Source organism: Rattus rattus, chromosome 2 (genome assembly GCF_011064425.1).
Source record: "Rattus rattus isolate New Zealand chromosome 2, Rrattus_CSIRO_v1, whole genome shotgun sequence".
NCBI lineage: Eukaryota > Metazoa > Chordata > Mammalia > Rodentia > Muridae > Rattus > Rattus rattus.
The window spans coordinates 156697409-156721557 of record NC_046155.1 but is presented as its reverse complement, the minus strand read 5'-3'; the positions used below and the strand labels follow the sequence as shown (position 1 = coordinate 156721557).

Below are 24149 nucleotides of genomic sequence, written 5' to 3'. Positions count from 1 at the left end.
CAGGAAGCGGGACTTTCTGTCATTGTCCGATGAAAACGTAAGGTAATTTAACTTACAGACAGACTTGTCCCTTGTAATAACTGCAGCCACAGAGTCAGTATATTTTTTCAGAGAAAGTTATCCACTCAATTTTTTTCTGAATGATAATTAAACTTTCTGATAAAATAAAATAAGAAAAGAAGACAACACAGGTAAACAAATAGAAGCCCTTAAAGAGGAAACGCAAAAGTCCCTTAAAAAATTACAGGAAACACAATCAAACAGGTGAAGGAATTGAACAAAACCATCCAGGATTTCAAAAAGGAAGTAGAAACAATAAGGGGAACACAAAGGGAGACAACCTTGGAGAAAGAAAACCTAGGAAAGAGATCGGGAGTCAGATGCAAGAATCACCAGCAGAATCCAAGAGAGAGAAGAGAGAATCTCAGGGGCAGAAGATACCATAGAAAACATCAACACAACCATCAAAGATAACCTAAAACACAAAAAGATCCTAACCCAAAGCATCCAGGAAATACAAGACACAATGAAAAGATCAAACCTAAGGATAATAGGTATAGAAGAGAGTGAAGACTCCCAACTTAAAGAACCAGTAAATATCTTCAACAAAGTCATAGAAGAAAACTTCCCTAACCTAAAGAAAGAGATGCTCATAAGCATACAAGAAACCTACAGAACTCCAAATAGATTGGACCAGAAAAGAAACTCCTCCCATCACTTAATAGTCAAAACACATAATGCACAAAAGAAAGAAAGAATATTAAAAGCAGTAAGGGGAAAAGGTCAAATAACATATAGAGGCAGACCTATCAGAATCACACCAGACTTCTAACTAGAGACTATGAAAGCCAGAAGATCCTGGGCAGATGCCATACAGAACCTAAGAGAACACAAATGCCAGCCCAGGCTACTTTTTTTGACAGTATATTATTCCATTTATGTTAGCCTGTGACTACAGAATGATTAATACATGCAGGGATTAGGGGGTAAGCATTCAGGAGAATAGGGAATAATCACTGACAAGCAAAGCTTTTTAAAAAATTGTTGTTGGTATTCATATGTAATATGACAACTATTGATCTTCTTATCATCTATCTATCTATCTATCTATCTATCTATCTATCTATCTATCTATCTATCTATCTACCTATTTGTCTATCTATCTATCATCTATCATCTATCTATCTATCTATCTATCTATCTATCTATCTATCTATCTATCTATCTACCTATTTGTCTATCTATCTATCTATCTATCTATCTATCTATCTATCTATCTATCTATCTATCTATCTATCTATCTATCTATCTATCTATCTATCTATCTATCTATCTATCTACCTACCTACCTATCTAATCCATCCATCCATCCATCCATCCATCCATCCATCCATCCATCCATCCATCTATCTATGTAGTGGAGATTGAGGACAACTTGCAGGAGTCAGATCGATCCTTTCACCATGTGGGCCTTGGGGCTTGAACTTACAATCTCAGGCTTAGCTGCAAGCACCTTTACCTGATGAGCCATTTCACCAGCCTGCAACAGGTTATTTTTTTTTAAATTAACTTGAGTATTTCTTATTTACATTTTGAGTGTTATTCCCTTTCCCGGTTTCCGGGCAAACATCTTCCTAATCCCTCCCCCTCCCCTTCTTTCTGGGTGTTCCCCTCCCCATCCTCCCCTCATTGCCGCCCTACCCCCAACAATCACGATCACTGGGGGTCCAGTCTTAGCAGGACCAAGGGCTTCCCCTTCCACTGGTGATCTTACTAGAATATTCATTGCTACCTATGAGGTCAGAGTCCAGGGTCAGTCCATGTATAGTCTTTAGGTAGTGGCTAAGTCCCTGGAAGCTCTGGTTGCTTGGCATTGTTGTTCATAAGGGGTCTCGAGCTCCTTCAAGCTCTTTCAGTTCTTTCTCTGATTCCTTCAACAGGGGTCCCGTTCTCAGTTCAGTGGTTTGCTGCTGGCATTCGCCTCTGTATTTGCTGTATTCTGGCTGTGTCTCTCAGGATCGATCTACATCGGGCTCCTGTGGGCCTGCACTTCTTTGCTTCATCCATCTTGTCTAATTGGGTGGCTGTATATATATATGGGCCACATGTGGGGCAGGCTCTGAATGGGTGTCCCTTCAGTCTCTGTTTTAACCTTTGCCTCTCTCTTCCCTGCCAAGGGTATTCTTGTTCCCCTTTTAAAGAAGGAGTGAAGCATTCACATTTTGATCATCCGTCTTGAGTTTCATTTGTTCTAGGCATCTAGGGTAATTCAAGCATTTGGGCTAATAGCCACTTATCAATGAGTGCATACCATGTGTTGTTTTTTCTGTGATTGGGTTAGCTCACTCAGGATGATATTTTCCAGTTCCAACCATTTGCCTCAAATTTCATAAACTCGTTGTTTTTGATAGCTGAGTAATATTCCATTGTGTAGATGTACCACATTTTCTGTATCCATTCCTCTGTTGAAGGGCATCTGGGTTCTTTCCAGCTTCTGGCTATTATAAATAAGGCTGCAATGAACATAGTGGAGCACGTGTCTTTTTTATATGTTGGGGCATCTTTTGGGTATATGCCCAAGAGAGGTATAGCTGGATCCTCAGGCAGTTCAATGTCCAATTTTCTGAGGAACCTCCAGACTGATTTCAGAATGGTTGTACCAGTCTGCAACCCCACCAACAATGGAGGAGTGTTCCTCTTTCTCCCATCCTCGCCAGCATTTGCTGTCACCTGAGTTTTTGATCTTAGCCATTCTCACTGGTGTGAGGTGAAATCTCAGGGTTGTTTTGATTTGCATTTCCCTGATGACTAAAGATGTTGAACATTTCTTTAGGTGTTTCTCAGCCATTCGGCATTCCTCAGCTGTGAATTCTTTGTTTAGCTCTGAACCCCATTTTTAATAGGGTTATTTGTCTCCCTCTTGTGTAACTTTTTGAGTTCTTTGTATATTTTGGATATAAGGCCTCTATCTGTTGTAGGATTGGTAAAGATCTTTTTCCCAATCTGTTGGTTTGCCATTTTGTCCTAACCACAGTGTCCTTTGCCTTACAGAAGCTTTGCAGTTTTATGAGATCCCATTTGTCGATTCTTGATCTTAGAGCATAAGCCATTGGTGTTTTGTTCAGGAAATTTTTTTCCAGTGCCCATGTGTTCCAGATGCTTCCCTAGTTTTTCTTCTATTAGTTTGAGTGTGTCTGGTTTGATGTGGAGGTCCTTGATCCACTTGGACTTCAGCTTTGTACAGGGTGATAAGCATGGATCGATCTGCATTCTTCTACATGTTGACCTCCAGTTGAACCAGCACCATTTGCTGAAAATGCTATCTTTTTTCCATTGGATGGTTTTGGCTCCTTTGTCAAAAATCAAGTGCCCATACGTGTGTGGGTTCATTTCTGGGTCTTCAATTCTGTTCCATTGGTCTATCTGTCTGTCTCTGTACCAATACCATGCAGTTTTTATCACTATTGCTCTGTAATACTGCTTGAGTTCAGGGATAGTGATTTCCCTCTGAAGTCCTTTTATTGTTGAGGATAGTTTTAGCTATCCTGGGTTTTTTGTTATTCCAAAGGAATTTCAAAGTTGTTCTTTCTATCTTCACGAAGAATTGGATTGGAATTTTGATGGGGATTGCATTGAATCTGTAGATCGATTTTGGTAAAATGGCCATTTTTACTATATTTATGCTGCCAATCCATGAGCATGGGAGATGTTTCCATCTTGAGATCTTCTTCAATTTCTTTCTTCAGAGGCTTGAAGTTCTTGTCATACAGACCTTTCACTTGCTTGGTTAAAGTCATACCAAGGTATTTTATATTATTTGGGACTGTTCAAGGGTGTCATTTCCCTAATTTCTTTCTCAGCCTGTTTATCTGTTTTTCTTTTTCAGATTTGATGTGAGATTTATTATTGAACATGATTTGATAGAGTATAGGAGAGCACTGTGCAAGCCTTCAGGAATGGTCCAGAGGACCATGATTGGGGATATATTTGACACCACAGCCATCAGGAATGAGCCACTTCCCAACAACAATGTCTTCAAATTCATCTGTGTTAAACTTGGTGAAGCCCCATTTCTTCGAGACATGGATCTTCTGGCGGCCAGGGAACTTGAACTTGACCCTGCACAGGGCCTCAATCACATGTTCCTTATTCTGCAGCTTGGTTCGGATAGACATGATGACTTGGCCAATGTGAACCCTGCCTACTGTGCCCTGGGGCTTCCCAAAGGTACCACATATAACGTCTGGAGCCTGTCAGCCCCAGCACAGGACAACATCTTGTTGACACGGATGACATGGAAAGGGTGGAGCCTCACCCGGATATGAAAGCCATCCTTGCCACAACTCTTTCCCATGTATTTGTTGGCACAAATACAGGCAGCCTCCAATGCTTCAGAAGACAGTTGCTCATATTCATCCCACACCCTGTGGCCACAAAGTGGGAATTCATCCACTTGCTTTCTTCCGTCCCAAGTCAAAGATGCAGATCTTAGCATCAGGGACACCACAGCAGAAATGAGACTTTGAGTATGGATTGTTCTTACAATAGCGATAACACCGGGCAGGGTGGCAGCCCATGGTGACAACTAGGATCGTCGATGGCGCGCCAGAGGAAAAGAGACTGTTTATTTGTTTTATAGAGGAAGGCTACTGATTTGTTTGCGTTAATTTTAACCTTTTTGCCACTTTGCTACAGTTTTTTTTTTTAAGTCAGGCTTAGTAGTTCTCTGGTGGAAATTTTGGGGTCACTTAAGTATACTATCCTATCATCTGCAAATAGTGATATTTTGACTTCTTCCTTTCCAATTTGTATCCCTTTGACCTCCTTTGGTTGTCTGATTGCTCTGGCTAGGACTTTGAGAACTATATTGAATAAGTAGGGAGAGAGTGGGCAGCCTTGTCTAGTCCCTGATTTTAGTGGGTTTGCTTCAAGTTTCTCTCTATTTAGTTTAATGTCAGCTTCTTGTTTATGTTTAGTTATAAACATAACTTGAATTCCTGTTCTTACATTATGTTTGACAGTTGTGTTGATGTTTTTTATGGTATCTTTTATCTCCTGTATTCTGTTGGTGATGCTCGCATCTATGAGTCCTGATCTCTTCCCTAGTTTTCTATCTCCATGGTTGTCTCCCTTTGTGTTCTCTTTATTGTTTCTATTTCCATTTTTAACTCCTGCATGGTTTTGTTCATTTCCTTCTGTTTGGTTGTGTTTTCATGTAGTTGTTTAAAGGATTTTTGTGTTTCCTCTTTAAGGGCTTCTACTTGTTTACTTGCATTGTCCTGTGTTTCCTTAAAGGAGTTATTTATGAATTTCTTAAAGTCCTCCACCATCATGATAAAATGTGATTTTAAATCTAAATCTTGCTTTTCCAGTGTGTTTGAATATCCGGTGTTTGCTTTGGTGGGAAAACTGGGCTCTGAGGATGTTTTGATTTCTGTTGCTTGCGTTCCTGTGCTTACCTCTCGCCATCAGGTTGTCTGTGGTGTTAGCTTGTCTTGCTGTTTCTGATGGTGGCTTGACCCTCCTGTGGGCCTGTGTGTCAGCATTCTTGTAGACCTGTTTTTCTGTTTTCTTTCAGCCAGTTATGGGGACAACTCTGTTGTGCTTTCAGGCATGTAGTTGCTCCTGGTGGCTGGCTTTCAGCTCTCTGCGAAGGCAGCAATTGGAAAGGTCATGTCCCTACTGCTCCTCGGTCCCCATGTGCAGGGGGCACAGATGGCAGTAGCCATTTTCCTCCTGAGTTGGGAATGTGAGCAGAGAGTAGTCTCTGAGTTCTCAGGAGTGTCCACACCTCTGAGGGTCTAGCTCTTCCACTTATAGGATTTGGGTGCAGGGAGCTGTTTGGCTGGTTCAGTTCAGATTTGGGTGCAGATCTGAACTGGGGGGCTCCTGCAGCTGACTGCTCCCATATTCCTGTGTCCAAAAGCACTGTACAGTTTCCTCTTGGGCATGGATGTGGGCAAAGGTGGGCTGAAGTGGCAGCCTGTCCTGCCCTGCAATCTCAGGATCGCCTGCACTTCTGGGTGTTCAGTTCTCTCCCCCACGGGATTTGGGAGCCTATTTATTTATTTTTACACTTCAGAGTTTACTTCTCAGTCCACCATCTGACTATTCCATATCCCATACCTCTTCCCTGCACCCCTGTCTCTACAAGGATGTCCCAAACCCACCTCTCCCATCAGACATCTAAACTCCCTGGGGCCTCCTGTCTCTTTAGGGTTATCTACATCTTCTCTGACTGAACCCCGACCTAGAAATCCTCTGTTGTATATGTGTTGGGGCCTCATATTGGCTGTTGTATGCTGCCTTGTTGGTGATCCAGTATATGAGTCATCTTGGGGGTCCAGGTGAATTGAGATACTGGTCCTCCTACAGGGTTTCCCTCCTTCTCAGCTTGTTCCAGCTTTTCCCTAATTCAACCAGAGGGGCCAGTAGCTTCTGTTCATTGGTTGGGTGCACATATCTGCATCCAACTCTTTCAGCAACTTGTTGGATCTTTTGGAAGGCATTCATGATAGTTCCCTTTTTGTGATTGCCCCATAGCCTCAATAGTGGTGTCAGGTTGTGGGCTGGTTCCTTGAGCTGGGTCCCAGTTTGGGCCTGTCACTGGACCTTCTTTTCCTCAGGCACATCTCCATTTTCATCCCTGCAGTTCTTTCAGACAGGAAGAATTATGGGTCAGAGTTTTGACTGTGGGATAGCAACTCCATCCCTCATTTGATGCCGTCTTTCTGTTGGAGCTGGGCTCAACAAGTTCCCTCTCCCCACTGTAGGCCATTTCATCTAGGGTCCCCCCTTTTGAGTCCTTAGAGTTTCTCACCTCCCAAGTCTCTGGTACACTCTGGAGGGTCCTCCCAACCTCCTTCCACCTGTTTCTATTATTTCTGCTGGCCTTTAGGGCTTCTGTACTTCCCCCCAACCCATTACTATATTTTTTCCTCTCTCCCCCACCCTCATCCCCTTTCCCTCCCAGATCTATCCCTCCCTACTCCCTTGTGATTGCTTTCTTCTTTCTCCTAAGTGGGACTGAGGTGTCCTCACTTGGGCACTTCAGCTTGTTGACCTTTTTGAGTTCTGTGGACTGTATCTTGGGTATTCTGTACTTGTTTGTTTTTGTTTTTGTTTTGGCTAATATCCACTTATTAGTGGGAACATAGTGTGTATATACTTTTGGGTTTGAGTTACCTCACTCATGATGGTATTTTCCACTTCCATCCATTTGCCTGCAAAACTCAGGATGTCCTTGTTCTTAATAGCTGAGTAGTATTCTGTTGTGTACATGAATTATATTTTCTGTATTCATTTTTCTGTTGTGGGATCTGGGTTGTTTCCAGCTTCTGGCTATCACAAATAAAGCTGCTATGAATATAGTAGAACATGTGCCCTGTGGCATGGTGGGGCATCTTTTGGGTATATTCTGAAGAGTGGTATTGCTGAGTCCAAACTGATTTTCAGAGTGGTTCAGTGGTGTTTGCAATCCCACCAGCAATGGAAGAGTGTTCCTCTTTCTCCACATTCTCACCAAAATGTGTTTTCACCTGTAATTTTGCTCTTAGCCATTCTAATTGGTGTAAGATGGAATCTCAGGTCCATTTTGATTTTCATTTCTCTGATCACTAAGGACTCTGAGCTTTTCTTCAGGTGCTTCTCAGCCATTTGAGATACCTCTGCTGAGTGGCAGAACTCAAGTCATCATCAGGAGAGAATTTAAGTGTCACCTTAAACTGAAAGGATGTCTGTTAAACATCACAATTAAACATGCCAAAGGTGAAGCCATGTCAAATGCAGCAGGAATAAATAAAGCCATCAGGAAGAGGCAGCATGAAGCGTCAGAGAACTTCTTTACCTGGTTCACTGACCATTCTGATATAAGTGCTGTTGAGTTAGGAGAGATCATCAAAGATGATATTTGGCCAAATCCCTTGCAGTACTATTTGGTTCCCGATATGGATGATGAAGAAGGAGAGGCAGAAGAAGAAGAAGAAGAAGAAGAAGAAGAAGAAGAAGAAGAAGAAGAAGAAGAAGAAGAAGAAGAAGAAGAAGAAGATGATGATGAAGATGAAGAGGAAGAAGGGTTGGAAGATACCAATGAAAAGGATATGAGGGTGAAGGTGAAGAAGATGACAATGAGAATGAAGGGGAGGAAGGAGAGAAGGAAGAAGACAAGGATGACTAGCATAGAAGATCGATGGATCCAACCTTCTTTTACATTTGCTTTGTATTTTTAAAATTTCTCCAGTCCCTGGGAGCAAGTTTCATTCCTTTCCTCCCTGTCCCTCTGTGCTCAGTCACCTTGATTTTGAGGTCTCAACATCATGATTCTCAACTAATTTGGGGGAAAATATCTTGAGCAAAATACAACAGGAAAAGGATCTTCACATTTCCATTCTAAATTCATTTTTATCCTTTCTTGTCTCAAAAAACTGTGGATTCAACACCATCACCATGCTCTGTGGGAAGAAAGAAAAGCCCTCCAGTTCCCTTGGCTCTGCTGGAGGTTAGAGGGTGCCAGGACCCTGTGTAGTAGTGCATAGAATCCTAGCTTTTTTCTTTTCTCTGTATATTGGGCTCAGAGATTACACGGTGTCTCTATGTGAATTCAGACAGTTAGCATTTATCAACATGTATCTGTCTACTTTCTCTTGTTTAATAAAAAGAAAAAAGGGGTATAGACAATAAGCAAGGGTGGGATTGAGGTGTCGGGGGGTAGATGGGCATTGTCCCTTGTTTTAATGGGATTGCTTTGAGCTTCTCTCTATTTAGTTTGATGTTGGCTATTGGTTTGCTTTATATTGCTTTTCCTATGTCTAGGTATGGGCCCTGAATTCCTGATCTTTCCAAGAATTTTAAGATAAAAAGGTGTTGTATTTTCTTAAAGGCTTTTTCAGCATCCAACAAGATGATCATGTGTTTTTTTTTTTCCTTTGAGTTTGTTTATACGGTGGATTACATCGATGAATTTCTGTATATTGAACAATCCCTGAATTCCTGGGATGATGCCTACTTGATCATGTTGATCATTTTGATGTGTTCTTGGATTGGGAGAATTTGATTGAGTATTTTTGCATCAATACTCATAAGGGAAATTGGTCTGAAGTTATTTTTCTTTGTTGGGTCCTTTTGTAGTTTAGGTATCAGCATAACTGTGGATTCATAGAAAGAATTGGGTAGTGTTCCTTCTGTTTCTATTTTTGTGGAATACTTTGAGATGTATTGGTATTGCATCTTTTTTGAAGGTCTGATAGACTCCTGTACTAAAGCCATCTGGCCCTTGGATTTTTTTGGTTGGAAGACTTCTAACGACTGCTTCTATTTCATTACGGGTTACGGGATGATTTAAATGGTTTATCTGATCCTGATTTAACTTTGGTACCTGGTATCTGTCTAAAAAATCATCCATTTCAAGTTTTGTTGAATAAAGGCTTTTGTTGTAGGATCTGATGATTTTCTTGAGGTTCCTGATCTGTTGTTATGTTTCCCTTTTAATTCCTGATTTCATTGGATACTGTCTCTCTGCCCTCTAGTTAGTTTGGCTAAAGGTTTATCTATCTTGTTTATTTTCTTAAAAAAAACAAAGACCCAGCTCCTAGTTTTGTTGATTCTTTGCATAGTTTTCTTTGTTTCTATTTGGTTGTTTTCAGCCTTATATTTCTTTCCTGCCGTCTACCCCTCTTGCGTGTATTTGCTTCTTTTTGTTCTACAGCTTTCATATGTTCTGTTAAGCTACCAGTGTTTGCCCTCTCCAATCTCTTACCTTACACTCAAGGTTTTCTCTGGAGTCTGTCATCTACAGAAAGAATGTGGTCATCAAAACAAACCATTCTTATTGCCTGCTAAACTCCACTGCCTCATTTCTGATTGTGATTTTTAAGCATCCCCACAGTTCCTAAAACAATAGAAGGTCATCTGTCAGCCTAAAAGAGTTCTCAAACACAATTATATTTGCGTAGGTGTTGTGTTTTGTTCAGTATCCACAGCCCTATTTTATGAGGGACCTGATGTGGTGTCCACTCATGTCCCCAAACTTGTTTACTCATTTAACATGTAAGGCAAGATAAAAAAATGAACTCATTGTTTCCTACTAGAATAGATTGTCCATTACATGAATTTATTTTTCCATGGTTTAAAGGCAAATTTCATTTAAGAATAATAATACTTTCTATTTCTTGAGGAGAAAGCTCATTGTGAAATTCCTGCCCTGGGCCTACACAATCTAGGGTGCCAATCCACTACACGTCCTATAAAGCTTTTGGGATTAATCTTGACTCCAGGCCATGTTATTATTCTCTTTCTTTACTCCATTTATGGAAAGAGTCATGACCACCCAGTACAACTTTAACCTCCAATCTAACAACTAATTTGTACTTCTTCCTGTTCCATCACAGACAGCTGGATGTGGTCTACATGATCATGCTCTAGATCCCGAGAAGCCTGATAGCAGAGAACATCATTTCTTTCATGAGCTGCCTTACACAAATGTTTAACTTTGCCTGGGTCCTAAGTACTGACCTACTCCTTTTCTCTGCTATAGTCTTCAACAGATACCTAGACATTTGCTGGCCTTTGCACTACAGCATCCCAATTAATAGCTTGGTCTGTGTGTCTCTGGCAACTTTTGCCTGTCTCAGAGCGGCTCAGCTACTTCAGCCTGCCACTGTCCTTCTATGATTCCTTTCTGGGCTCACAATTATTTGGAAGATCTTATTGATATTGTTGGTATCCTATAGCCCCGCTTTCATCAATGATGCCATGAAAGCAGTTTCAGAGATGTTCCTTAGTGTTCTAAACTTCTAAATGACCATAGTGTTCTATGGCTTCATCATTGTAAACATCATGTAATTTGCTCAGAAGAGGACAAGAAATGTGCCTTCTCAGCAATAGGAGATACAGAAATGGAGATTTCCAACTCCTGTATCCAGGCAAGACTTCCAGGGGAGGGATGGGGATACCAACGCAACCATAAAACCTCTGGCCCACATTCTTCCCTGCCTACAAGATGTGCAGGGATAAAGAAGGATCTAGAATTGAAGGCATGGTTAACCAATGACTTTCCCAACTTTACACCCGTGCCATGAGAGGGTGCCCATCCCTGACACTATTAATGGTATTCTGCTATACTTGCATTTAGGAGTCTAGCATAATTGTCATCAGAGAAGCTTCACCTAGTAGTAATGGATACCCACAGCCAAAATATTAGGTGGAGCTCATGTAATCTTTTGGAAAATGGGAGGAAGGACTGAAATATCCAGAGAGTTAAAGGATACCACCAGAAAACCTACAGAATGAACACACCTGGGCCCATAGGGACCCACAGCCAGTGAAACACCAGCCAGAGACCAATCTTGGGATAGACCAAGGTTCCCTATACATATGTAATAGATGTGCAGCTCAGTCTTTATGTGGGACTCCTAGCAGCAGGAAGCAGGGACTATCTCTGACTCTATTGCCTGTCTTTGGATCCCTTTCCCCTAACTGCTCTGCCAAATCTAGCATTAATAAAAGATGTCCCTAGTCCTACCAGAACTTGATATACCAAGGTGGGTTGATATCTATGGGAGGCTTCCCCTTACCTGAGGAGAATGGAAGGTGGGAATTGATGTAAGAGGGAGGAATTGGGAGGAGAGTGGTGAGGGAAAGGTGTGATCAGGATACAAACTAAATTAATGATAAATAAAGGAAAAATAAATAAACAAGTAAATAGTTATGCCTTTTCTACCTACTCTGCCCACCTGGTGGTGGTCAACTTCTATTACTCCACAGTGCTCTATTCCCACATCTAGCTCACCGTGGGAACTAGTGCTATCCTTGACAAGGCCATAACCATTTAGTATACCACAGTGATCCCATCAAACCATTCATTTACTGCCTGAGAAATGAGGAATTCAAAATATTTCTCAAGAAACTATTTCTCCTTGTAGATAATTTAGATTAGAGAGAAACTCTGGTAGCAGAAGGAAGAGAGTTCATTTATCTATCCAATAACATTAATTACATAGGCTAAGGCATCACCTCAGACCAATGTCTGTAAGAAACATAATGCAACAAGCTAATATCTTGCAGGTGATCTCCCTGAGAGACCTGCTTCAGATTTTTATATAATCTGAGACAGGTTCACCCTTATTAGACAAAACCTAAGGAAATATTCTTGCTATTCGTATGCTTTTCCTGTTATTATTAAAAATATATAACAATCACTAAGTAATAACCTACCTCTTTGGAGCAGATCTCTTCAGATCTACGAAGATGTACTGTCTCATAGTGATGCTATATAGACAAATAGATGCCTTCTTAAGTCTTAATGATGATCTTATAAGAATTCCTAAAATTATATCAGTGATTATTAAGCTCCTTTAGAGTGGGAATGCTATTTGGTCCTTTTCTGCAAAACTGCAATGAGAACTCTGCCAGGCTCCCAATGGTCACCAGTTAATTGCTCTTAGATAGTAACCAGATTTTCTCCTACTCAGAGCACATTCCAAGGGGTTGTAGAACGATTAACCAAAGGTCATAAAAATGGAACTAATGATTTAATATAGGCACTAGGACAGAAGATAAAATATTGACTGGGTTTATATATATAAAACTTCACTAATAACTTAGCTTTGTTTTTAAACCTGCTGTGGACCTGTGGAGCTGTGACAGGTGATGGATGGTTAGCCAGATAATTACTCCTGATGGATATGCATGTATACATTCTCTGTTGTAAACTTCTATTTCAATTTATGATTTGATTGTGTGAACTTGTGATGAACGTTGTAGCATGTGATCATGTATTCTGAAAGACATAATATAAGTGCTGAGGAAAAAGAGAGGGTAGATTCCTTTTTTTAGAGAGAACCTTTTCTTGAGATCTTTTCTTAGAGAACCTTCTCTGAGAACTTTTCAGATATAGTCCTTAGAAATAAAGATTAAAATCACTTTTCAAAGTGTCCCCTTTTCTTCCTGTGACTTCCTACCAGCAGGCTGAAAGTTAGAGCCTCCGAGTTCCTGCTGAGATAGTACAAAGGCTATGTACTTAATCCTTTGCTGTTTTTTTTTTATTGTAAGAGAAATATCCTTTTTTTTTTATAAACTTGAGTATTTCTTATATACATTTCGAGTGTTATTCCCTTTCCCGGTTTCCGCGCAAACATCCCCCCCACCTCCCCTTCCTTATGGGTGTTCCCCTCCCAACCCTCCCCCCATTGCCGCCCTCCCCCCAAAAGTCTAGTTCACTGGGGGTTCAGTCTTAACAGGACCCAGGGCTTCCCCTTCCACTGGTGCTCTTACTAGGATATTCATTGCTACCTATGAGGTCAGAGTCCAGGGTCAGTCCATGTATAGTCTTTAGGTAGTGGCTTAGTCCCTGGAAGCTCTGGTTGCTTGGTATTGTTGTACATATGGGGTCTCGAGCCCCTTCAAGCTCTTCCAGTTCTTTCTCTGATTCCTTCAACGGGGGTCCTATTCTCAGTTCAGTGGTTTGCTGCTGGCATTTGCCTCTGTATTTGCTGTATTCTGGCTGTGTCTCTCAGGAGAGATCTACATCCGGCTCCTGTCGGTCTGCACTTCTTTGCTTCATCCATCTTGTCTAATTGGGTGGCTGTGTATGTATGGGCCACATGTGGGGCAGGCTCTGAATGGGTGTTCCTTCAGTCTCTGTTTTAATCTTTGCCTCTCCCTTCCCTGCCAAGGGTATTCTTGTTCCCCTTTTAAAGAAGGAGTGAAGCATTCACATTTTGATCATCCGTCTTGAGTTTCATTTGTTCTAGGCATCTAGGGTAATTCAAGCATTTGGGCTAATAGCCACTTATCAATGAGTGCATACCATGTATGTCTTTCTGTGATTGGGTTAGCTCACTCAGGATGATATTTTCCAGTTCAACCATTTGCCTACAAATTTCATAAAAAGTCGTTGTTTTTTGATAGCTGAGTAATATTCCATTGTGTAGATGAACCACATTTTCTGTATCCATTCCTCTGTTGAAGGGCATCTGGGTTCTTTCCAGCTTCTGGCTATTATAAATAAGGCTGCGATGAACATAGTGGAGCACGTGTCTTTTTTTTATATGTTGGGGCATCTTTTGGGTATATGCCCAAGAGAGGTATAGCTGGATCCTCAGGCAGTTCAATGTCCAATTTTTTCTGAGGAACCTCAGACTGATTTCCAGAATGGTTGTACCAGTCTGCAATCCCACCAACAATGGAGGAGTGTTCCTCTTTCTCCACATCCGTGTCAGCATCTGCTGTCACCTGAGTTTTGATCTTAGCCATTCTCACTGGTGTGAGGTGAAATCTCAGGGTTGTTTTGATTTGCATTTCCTTATGACTAAAGATGTTGAACATTTCTTTAGGTGTTTCTCAGCCATTCAGGTTCCTCAGCTGTGAATTCTTTGTTTAGCTCTGAACCCCATTTTTTAATAGGGTTATTTGTCTCCCTCTTGGTGTAACTTTTGAGTTCTTTGTATATTTTGGATATAAGGCCTCTATCTGTTGTAGGATTGGTAAAGATCTTTTCCCAATCTGTTGGTTGCCGTTTTGTCCTAACCACAGTGTCCTTTGCCTTACAGAAGCTTTGCAGTTTTATGAGATCCCATTTGTCGATTCTTGATCTTAGAGTGTAAGCCATTGGTGTTTTGTTCAGGAAATTTTTTCCAGTGCCCATGTGTTCCAGATGCTTCCCTAGTTTTTCTTCTATTAGTTTGAGTGTGTCTGGTTTGATGTGGAGGTCCTTGATCCACTTGGACTTCAGCTTTGTACAGGGTGATAAGCATGGATCGATCTGCATTCTTCTACATGTTGACCTCCAGTTGAACCAGCACCATTTGCTGAAAATGCTATCTTTTTCCATTGGATGGTTTTGGTCCTTTGCTGTTTTAAGAAGGGATGCTAAATGCCAGAGATTGCAGTTTGTGGCCTAAGAGGAACACAGAATGCAGGTCAGCTACAGTAGCATAGTAAACTTAGATGTAGACAGTAAATTAGCTACAGTAACTTAGTAACTTAGACTTACATATGTAAATTTTTTATTATTATACAACAACCCTAAATATCTCCTAAGACCAAGTCTTACCCTGTGTGGATTCTCTTCCACCTCTCCTGCCTCAAGAAGAACCAACAAGAAAGAAGACTCCTGCCAGGGCTGGCTTCCTGCAAATGTCCGTGTTTATGTATAGGAAAATCTCATTTTCTCTTGAATTGGTTTACCTTTTGACTGCTATTTTCCAATCAAGACTTATGCATTTTTACATATATAATACATTAAAAGGTGTTTCAATGTGAGTACACTGCTCTTAAACTTTATGCTCTTTCTGTGATGCATGGAGCAAAACCTCACTGTTTATTGAATCTTGTACAAGCCACAATTAAATTCCTTTAATTTCTATTGCAACAGCTACTAGTATTAGTGGCTATGATTACCTAGGACAGTTCTCAACCTTCCTAATGCTGCAACTCTTTAAAATAGTTGTTCCCTGATGTTGTGGTGACCTCTAAACATAAAAGTTTTTGTTGCTACTTCATAACTGTAATTTGTTGTGTAATGAATCATAATGTGAATATCTTAGACGATCCCTGTGAAAAGGTTATTTGATTGTCAAAAGATTCGAAACCCACAGTTTACCACAGAGATTAGGAATCTCTGCCTTGAGCCCATGCCTCCTGTAGACTCTTATGACCCATGTGAGGTATGTAGTCTGGGCCACTAGAGGAAGTGGCATGAAACTGTCAATGGAACAAACTCCAGACATTTCAAAACAAGAGATTTAGATCTTATCCTGAGACTAGCAGGAGTGAGACTAACTTCTTTTCCATGTCTGCCTTGGAGCATGGAACTCTGTGACCCACAATCAAATGGTCACAGGTAGTCAGTCACATAGCTCAGAACCTGGAATTCTTCCCCATGCTGATGAGGCATCTAAGTAGCCTTAGGCTTCAGTCAATGACCATTGTTCTCTCTGCATATTCTCATCCCTTTTTCAAAACTATATAACACTGGGCACAACCTGAATAAAGAGATATGTATACCACATGGAATAAAGGTATATGGACAAACTAATATCATCTTGGAGAGCAGTTTCATTGAAGATCACTGAAGAAGGCCTTCACCTAAAGAGCTGTAACACTAAGATCCTCAGAAAATGCCTTCTTTCTCTCCTCGCCCAATGGCACTTGTCCCAGCCTGAGTGTGATCCTATTTGTCTTGAACTATGTGTGTTCTTCTTGGCCTGGTGTGCAGTGGCTGTCTGATACTCTGGGGAGAAGAGTGGACCCCACCCTTTCCTGACTGTCAAGTCACCTCAAGCCAGTGTAACAGTGGTATCCAGATGCTTCAAGAAGAGGGGCAGAACCCAGATAAACAGACCCATGTTTGATTCTTTATATATTTCCTATTATTATTATTTCACAACATTCCTTGAAGTATAGTTTGTATCCAAGCTTGAAGGAAGAATACCCATCATAGAATATAGAAGATTGTGCTTGACAACTACTGATGCCTACAGATCCTCCCTTGAACCAAATAAAGAGAGGTGAGACCAGAGCCGGACCCTGGTACAATAGCCCTTTTCTAGACACAATGGCACATCAGGAGCTTGCTTAGTCACATTTCACTGGTGTCCGGCGTGTTTTGTGTGACCAGACTTTTCCTGGACAGCCATTGCTGTGTTGTGTTGTACATTGCAGGTAATGTTAACATGATATGTGGCATGTCTCAAGATGAGGAAAATTCCCAAATAATGTATATATGAGATCTATGCATGTTTATGTGTTACTGACTATTTGTACACTTGTTTTTGGGTAACTATCAGTTGCTCTATAGCTTAAATCATTGTCATGAGACTAATACTAGAAGAAATGACATAAAATATGACTTGAAGGTGATGCAAATAGTGTTAAAGAAATTGACAGGCATAACAGGCCAAGTCCCATATTTCACAGATGTTATTCTTTACTTTCACCATCACTGAATCCAGAATTACCTAGGACTGTGTTCTCAGTCTTCTAAATGTTGCAGCCCTTTAAAACATTTGTTCTTCATGTTGGGATGACCTTTAACCATAAAATTATTTTTGTTGCTACTTAATAACATTAATATGCTATGTAATGCATCATAATGTAAACCCCTTGTATTTCAGAATGTCTTAGGTGACTCCCATGAAAGGGTTATTTGACTGTTAAAGTATTTGCAACCCCCAGATTGAGAAACATTGACCTAGGAGTTCACTGAGGGACATGTCTGTCCATGCAGTTGACAGTGTTTCCAGGAAGGATTCACTGGAGCAAGGGATCCATCCTCTATCTGGTCATCACTGTCCTAAAGACTGGGGAATAGACATCGTGGGATAAATTGCAAAGGAGTAGGTCAGTTGAGCATAGAAGTGTTCCTCTTTTCTGTGTTCTCGGTTGCCATGATGGGAAGAAAGTTCTCTATCACATACTCCCACTGCTGTGAGGTTCTGCTTCATAATAGGCTAAAATAAAGAGCCAAATAGCCATGGACTGAGGCCTCTGAATCTATGAGTCAGAACAAATACATTGAAAATACATTTATTGGTCACAAAGTGGAAGAGTTCATTAATAGAATGCACATACTTTGCATTATAAGTTCTGGTACGGTATAGTGTTTAGGACGAATAATGAAGTTAGTTGATGAAGAATGGATTTGGTCTAAAAAGGATACAACATTTTTCAAGCAGCAATTCATGCAGAAGCTGCCCTTTCTCCACTGAGTTGTCACTGCACCAGTGTTGCATCAGTCACTACAGATACACTTCTCCATCCTTGTCCTTCCTCCTACCACCTCCCAGCTGTTGTCAAGTGTTTGAGCCAAGGAATGTATAAAGGACCTCATTTTCTGAGTGTGCATTTGCTTTGTTTTGGTATTATTTTGTTTTATTGGCTTAGATTTTGTGCATTTTGCTTGCAAGAGAAGGAGAGTTGTGGGTATTGGATAGGTAGCTAAGTAGGTAGTTAGGACCTTGGAAAAATTGTAGGAAAGGAAACCAAGATGATTAAATGATGTATGAGTAAGAAGGTTTTAACCTAGCCTTGTTGTCTATGATCTATTTTTGGTTAATTTTTTAATAGTGTGAATAAAGCTTCTACTCAACCCTTGATTGTAGTCATTAATCTAGTTTCCTCAAATCTCTTTGTTGGAAATAATTAATCTTTCCCATGAATTTGATTGTTTTCATTTTCATAAGTGTGCTGTGTGACAATGTGACTTCATTTTGAAACAAACTTTATCTCTATTTCATAGGTTACCTCTTTCTCCATGCCATATGATTTCCAGAGCTCATAGGAAACTGTGAAATGAGAATCCAAATATGGAACTTTGGTTTTCCCAAGATATTGCGGGCATGCTGGCCTCTCATGTGTCCTTAGGAATTTTAGATTTATTAGCCACAGCGCAGAAGCAAAGCCTGTTATGTTTACAGAGAGTCCCTGCATGCTTTTGTTTTGTGACATTCACCAGTGACACTCACTGAAAATCTTCCAATACAGGATCATGGAACCTCTATTTAGATAAACTTTAATTACTTGTGAAATGGTTTGTATTTATCAGCAAATAAAGCTTGAGTATTTTCTTTTCTTTGCTACTAATAATTTTGTTATTTTTGAGGTCACAGTTACAGTGGAATTGTCCAGTGTTTGCCTCGGAGAATAAACCATGCTCCATGAGACTGCTCATAGGAAAGCACGTTTAGGAAGAGCCCAGGACTATAGAACAGCCTACATATCTCCACTTAATGTGAGAAAGAGGCCAATATTCTGCCCAGTGCAAGCTTGACATCCTTGTTCCTCAGTGTATAGATGAGGGGGTTCAGGGTTGGGCTGAGGATTGAGTACAGCACTGAGGAAACTTTGCTTCTTTCTGGGCTGTAGCTGGAAGCAGGACTGATATAGGCACAGAACACAGATGAATAATACACAGAGACCACGATGAGGTGGGATGAGCAGGTAGAAAAGGCTTTCCTCTTGCCCTCAGCAGAACGCATGCGCAGGATGGTGGCAATGATACAGCCATAAGATAACAGGGTTAGCATGAAGTTGATGCCTCCAAAGAAGGCATCTCCCAAAAGAGTCATAATGCTGTTCACATATGTGGGACTACAGGAGAGCAGGAGGAGTGGTGGGATCTCACAGAAGAAGTGGGTGATGACCTTTGGGCCACAGAATGACAACCGTGTCATCAGACCAGTGTGTACAGATGCATTCACAGCACTGATGGACCATACACTCATGGCCAGGGCCCCGCACAGCTGTGGGCTCATCCTAGAGCTGTAGTGGAGGGGAGCACAGATGGCCACATAACGGTCATAGGCCATGACTGTGAGCAGCAGCAGCTCAGAGGATGCTGACCATGCAAGGAAGAAGAGCTGGGCCATGCATCCCTTGAAGGAGATGGTGTTTTCCTCAGACACTAGGCCAACCAGGGCCTTGGGAATCACAGAGGAGGTGCACACAATATCCATGGTGGCCAGGTTGCACAGGAAAAAGTACATGGGACTGTGGAGCCCAGTGCTGGAGGTGACCAAAGCAATGATCACAATGTTGCCCATTAGAGCCATCATGTAGAGGGAGAGAAAGCAGCCTATGAGGAACAGTCTTAGACTAGGATGCTCTGAGAACCCTTGCAGCATGAACTCTGTCACTACTGTCTGGTTTACATTCAGCAGCATCATGGAGAGCATCAGGTTCCCTGCTGTGTCTGTCAGGTTCTGAGAAAATGGCACCATTTACCACTTCAAAGTCTGGTTCTGAACTTTCTGCTGTCAGAAAAGGAAGGAGTGAATGTATTTCCTTCATGGAAGCCTCTAATCTTTTTTTTGTCTGTACCTCACCATTGGAAAACCACATATGTTTTATTTACTTTTGATTACCCACCTAGAAATTTTCTCCATGTAGATTTGAATCTGCTCCTCTCTCATCTTCTTGAACATGTGAAAAAAATTCAAGTTCATTGAGTGGAAGCATCTTCCATTTGGGATCTGCCTTGCTTTACTTCTTTGTTACCACTAAACTGCGCTTGGCAACACAGCTGTACCCCTTACCTCCCAACCAGGCGTTCGTCACACAAGGACAATTTTAGATGGACACACTGAGATAACTCTCGTATGATGGTTCATACCTGGCCTCCTAGCTACTGAGTCAAATATTCTCTTCTGATATCTGGAGTTTTTGTTCTACTACCCACCTCAACTTGATAATGGGATTCCCCATGGCCAAGTAGATATGTATTTCCTGAATTTTACTAACTGTTATCTGTGGCTCCCCTGTAGTTGAAACTGTCCTCACTCTAATCTCATTTTCAATCTGTCAGCCCAGAGAATGTTCTCAAAATTCAGTCCCATAATCTAAAAGTACTTTGGGGTCTCTTCTGTTTCAATGAACTATAGTAACATCAAAGTAAATACACCCATGGCCAAGCCCTTATCACTGTCTACAGATGTTCCTATGTAGTTTCAATGTCCTTATTCAGAAATTCACCTTCATCTACCCAGTATTTCTAGCTGCCTTTTCATGGAGCACAGCTCCATCTCTCTGACTCACTGTCTTTCTTGTGGTCTATGGCCTTCATAGATGGTCTATGGTGTCCTGTTCCATGAGGCAAGAATGATATTCTTTACCCTCTTTACCTCTTACTCCAACTGATCCACAAAACATTCTCCATCATTATAACCCATGTTTTCAATGTCATCAGCTGTTTTATAGTTCCTGGGGTCCTTGTAATTTTCGCTATTTCCATGTTTATCACCCAAGGAGTACCGACTATGTACATTAAGATAACTGGACCTGTAGCCCCAGTCAAAATTCACTGTGTCTCTCCCCAGTCATTCAGTGAATAACACTCCATATATTGACATAGAAGACTCATCTGACATCCTTCATTAGCCTGTTCTATAAAGTTTCTCCATGAGTTCATATGTGGACAGTATCCCAGCTATGAATCTGTTTTGGAAATTTGCAGTGCTCCTCATCTGGAAATATTCTTTGTTTTGCTGCAGTCTTCAGTGAAATGTTTCATTCAGTGAATGAAACGCCACTTCCCGCTTTACCCTATAACACTTCATTTTCTTCGCTCCCATTTTATTTCGGATTTACTTTCCTAGTATGACTCACAATCCATTTTCTCCATTTCATAGTAGTAAATGTTAAATTTTAAACGTTTTATCTCCCTCCATTTCAGATCCGAGATACAGAAATATTGTATTTACCTGTTGGAACCACGTGGACTATGCTATGTCTGACTATGCCTCCCAGTCTCTTTTATTGTACCAGAGGATGTCAATTCATACATAATATTACTAGAGGTTCTGTAGAAACAGAATTTTTGAATAAAACTTTCACAGGTTTTTATTAAAATTTGAGTTTTGAAATGGATTCATTTTCTATTCAGAAACAATAGAAAATTTCTTTTATAATTCTCTATATTTTAAGATTAGATAATTCACAATGTTGTGATGCTTTATTAAGACTTTATTAAAATTTTATTAAAATACTTTATTAAAATAGCTTTATTGAATATGCTATTTTGTCACAGATAGCGGAGAACAGAAATATATATGAATATACTGAACTTTTTACTCATATAAGACCAAATATGTTAGTACATATTTCTATAAATTTGATTTTTACATATTGCACATATATTTAATTATACATTTATTAGAGGAACAAAATTCTAAAAGCAAATTCCTTTAATGTTCTTTGCAGTTTCTGGATCAGGTTAGTTAATTCAGCTATACTTGAAATTGTAAAATACTCTCTTGATAGCACCTAAAAATCTTTGATATTAAATTCCATTCTCAGGGTGCACCCATATCAGAGCAAAAGGGAAAGATTTAAAGGTAATTGTGACAAACAAACATGTGTTATATGATAGAGATTTCATAGCATCAATGACACACCCATACAAATCTAATTATGTGGAAAATAAAGAACCTATATTTCAATGATATGCCTAAGAAATCACAGAGAAATGTGATAGAGTGATCTGAGGACATAGAAACATGCTAGCACATCTATGGACACAGGACATGCTTAAACAAAAAAGTAAGCAAAAGACCATATTTGAGAAAAGATGTTCAACAAATGGTGCTGGTGAAATTGGACAGTTACATGCAGAATAATGAAACCGGATCCTTATCTCTTACCCTGTACAAAACTCAACTATAAGTAGATCAAGGACATCAGCATAAGGTCAAACACCCTAAAAATGACAAAGGAATATGCTTGCACTCATTGTCACAGGAAAGGACTGTCTGAACAGGATCATGGTAGCTCAAGCATTAAGATGTATAATGGACAAATTAGTCGACATGCTACAGTTATGCCTCTGTTCAGAAAAGAACACCATCATTTGAGTGAAGAAGCAGTGTAGAGATGGCAACAAGTCTTTAACAACTAAGCACCTGACAGTGGGTTAGCGTCTAGAATAGACAAACAACCAAGAACTTTAAACAGCAAGAAATCAAAGAACCTAGCTAATAATGGGGGATGGAATTTATCAGAAAATATTCAGGAGATGAAACACAAAGAGCTAAGAAACAGTTTTCAAAAAATATTTAATACTTTAAACCATCAGAGAAATGAAAATTAAAAATCTTATGAGATTTTTATCTTACCTCAGTAAAAATGGACAAGATTAACAAACAAACAAACAAACAAACAAATAAACAAACAGATGACAGCAGATGCTGGCAAGGATGTAGAGAAAGGAGCATTTATTCACTGCTAGTGGGAGTGCAAACTTGTACAATTACTATAGAAATCAGTATGGAGGTTCCTCAAAGAGATGGAAATAGATACACTCCATGCTTCAGGTATATCATGCTAGGGTATATACTCAAAGACTATATATCTTAAGAAAGTGTCACTTGCTTTTTTATGCTCATTGCTGCTCTATTCACAGCAGCCACGAAACAAAAACAACATAAATGTCCATCATATGAATAATGTGTAGTGAAACTATGGTACTTACATACTGGGACATTATTCAACCCTCAAGAAAAACAAAATTGATCAAGGTGAATGCTGTTTTTGATCTGTTCTTTGATTCAGTTTTGTGAGTATTTTATTGAGTATTTTTCACTGATGTTCATAAGAGAAATTGGTCTGAAATTCTCTTTTTTTGAGTCTTTGTATGATTTATGATTTAGGTACCAAGATAACTGTGGCCTCATAGAATGAATTTGGCAGTGTTCCTTCTGTTTCTATTTTGTGGAAATACTGAAGAGTACTGATACCAAAGAGTACTCTTCTTTGAATGTGTGGTAGAAGTCTGTACTAAAACCACTGGCCCTGGATTTTTTTTTTTTTTTGGTTGGGAAACTTTTAATGAATGCTTCTATTTCCTTAAGGGTTTTAGAACTATTTACCTGATCTTGATTTACCTTTGGTAAGTGGTATCTGTCTAAAAAAATCATCCATTTCCTTTAGATTTTCCAATTTTGTGGAGTACAGGCTTTTGAAATAAGATCTAATGAGTTTTTGAACTTCTTCAGTTTTTGATGTTATGTCTCCCTTTTCATTTCTGATTTTGTTAATTTGGATACTGTCTCTGTGACTTTTAGTAAGTTTGGCTATCTTGTTGGTTTTCTCAAAGAACCAGCTCTTTGTTTTGTTGATTCTTTGTACTGTTCTCTTTGTTTCTAATTGATTGATTTCAGCCCTGAGTCTGACTATTTCCTGTCATCTACCCCTCTTGGGTGTGTCTGTTTGTTTCATTCTAGAGCTTTAAGGTATGTTGTTAAGTTGCGAGTATGAGATCTCTCCAATTTCTTTATGAAGGCACTTAGTGCTATGAACTTTCCTATTAGCACTGCTTTCTTTGTGTCCCATAAGTTTGGGTATGTTGTGCCTTCATTTTCATTAAATTCAGGAAATTATTTAATTTCGTTCTTAAAATTTTCCCTGACCAAGTGATCACTGAGTAGACAGTTGTTCAGTTTCCACAAGTATGGATGGGCTTTCTTTTTTTCCCCCTGGCGTTGAATTCCAGCTTTAATCCATGGTGATATGATAGTATTTAAAGGGTTATTTTAATATTCTTGTTTCTGTTGAGGCTTGCTTTGTGACTGAATGGTCAATTTTGAAGGGGGATTCATGAGGTACAGAGAAGAAGGTATATTCTTTTTTGTTTGAGTAAAAGGTTCTATAGATATGTTAGA

General features: G+C 40.0%; 1 protein-coding gene and 1 pseudogene across 1 annotated transcript; both read right to left on the bottom strand.

Annotated features, from left to right (window-relative positions):
• Positions 1 to 4131: 4131 nt before the first annotated feature.
• LOC116894379 lies at positions 4132 to 4577 on the bottom strand (annotated as a pseudogene).
• A 14145-nt stretch (positions 4578 to 18722) lies between these two features.
• On the bottom strand, positions 18723 to 19670 carry LOC116894378 (olfactory receptor 13A1-like). Its single transcript, XM_032896087.1, has one exon. The coding sequence runs from the start codon at positions 19668 to 19670 to the stop codon at positions 18723 to 18725; it is 948 nt and encodes a 315-aa protein (XP_032751978.1).
• Between the last annotated feature and the right edge of the window lie 4479 nt (positions 19671 to 24149).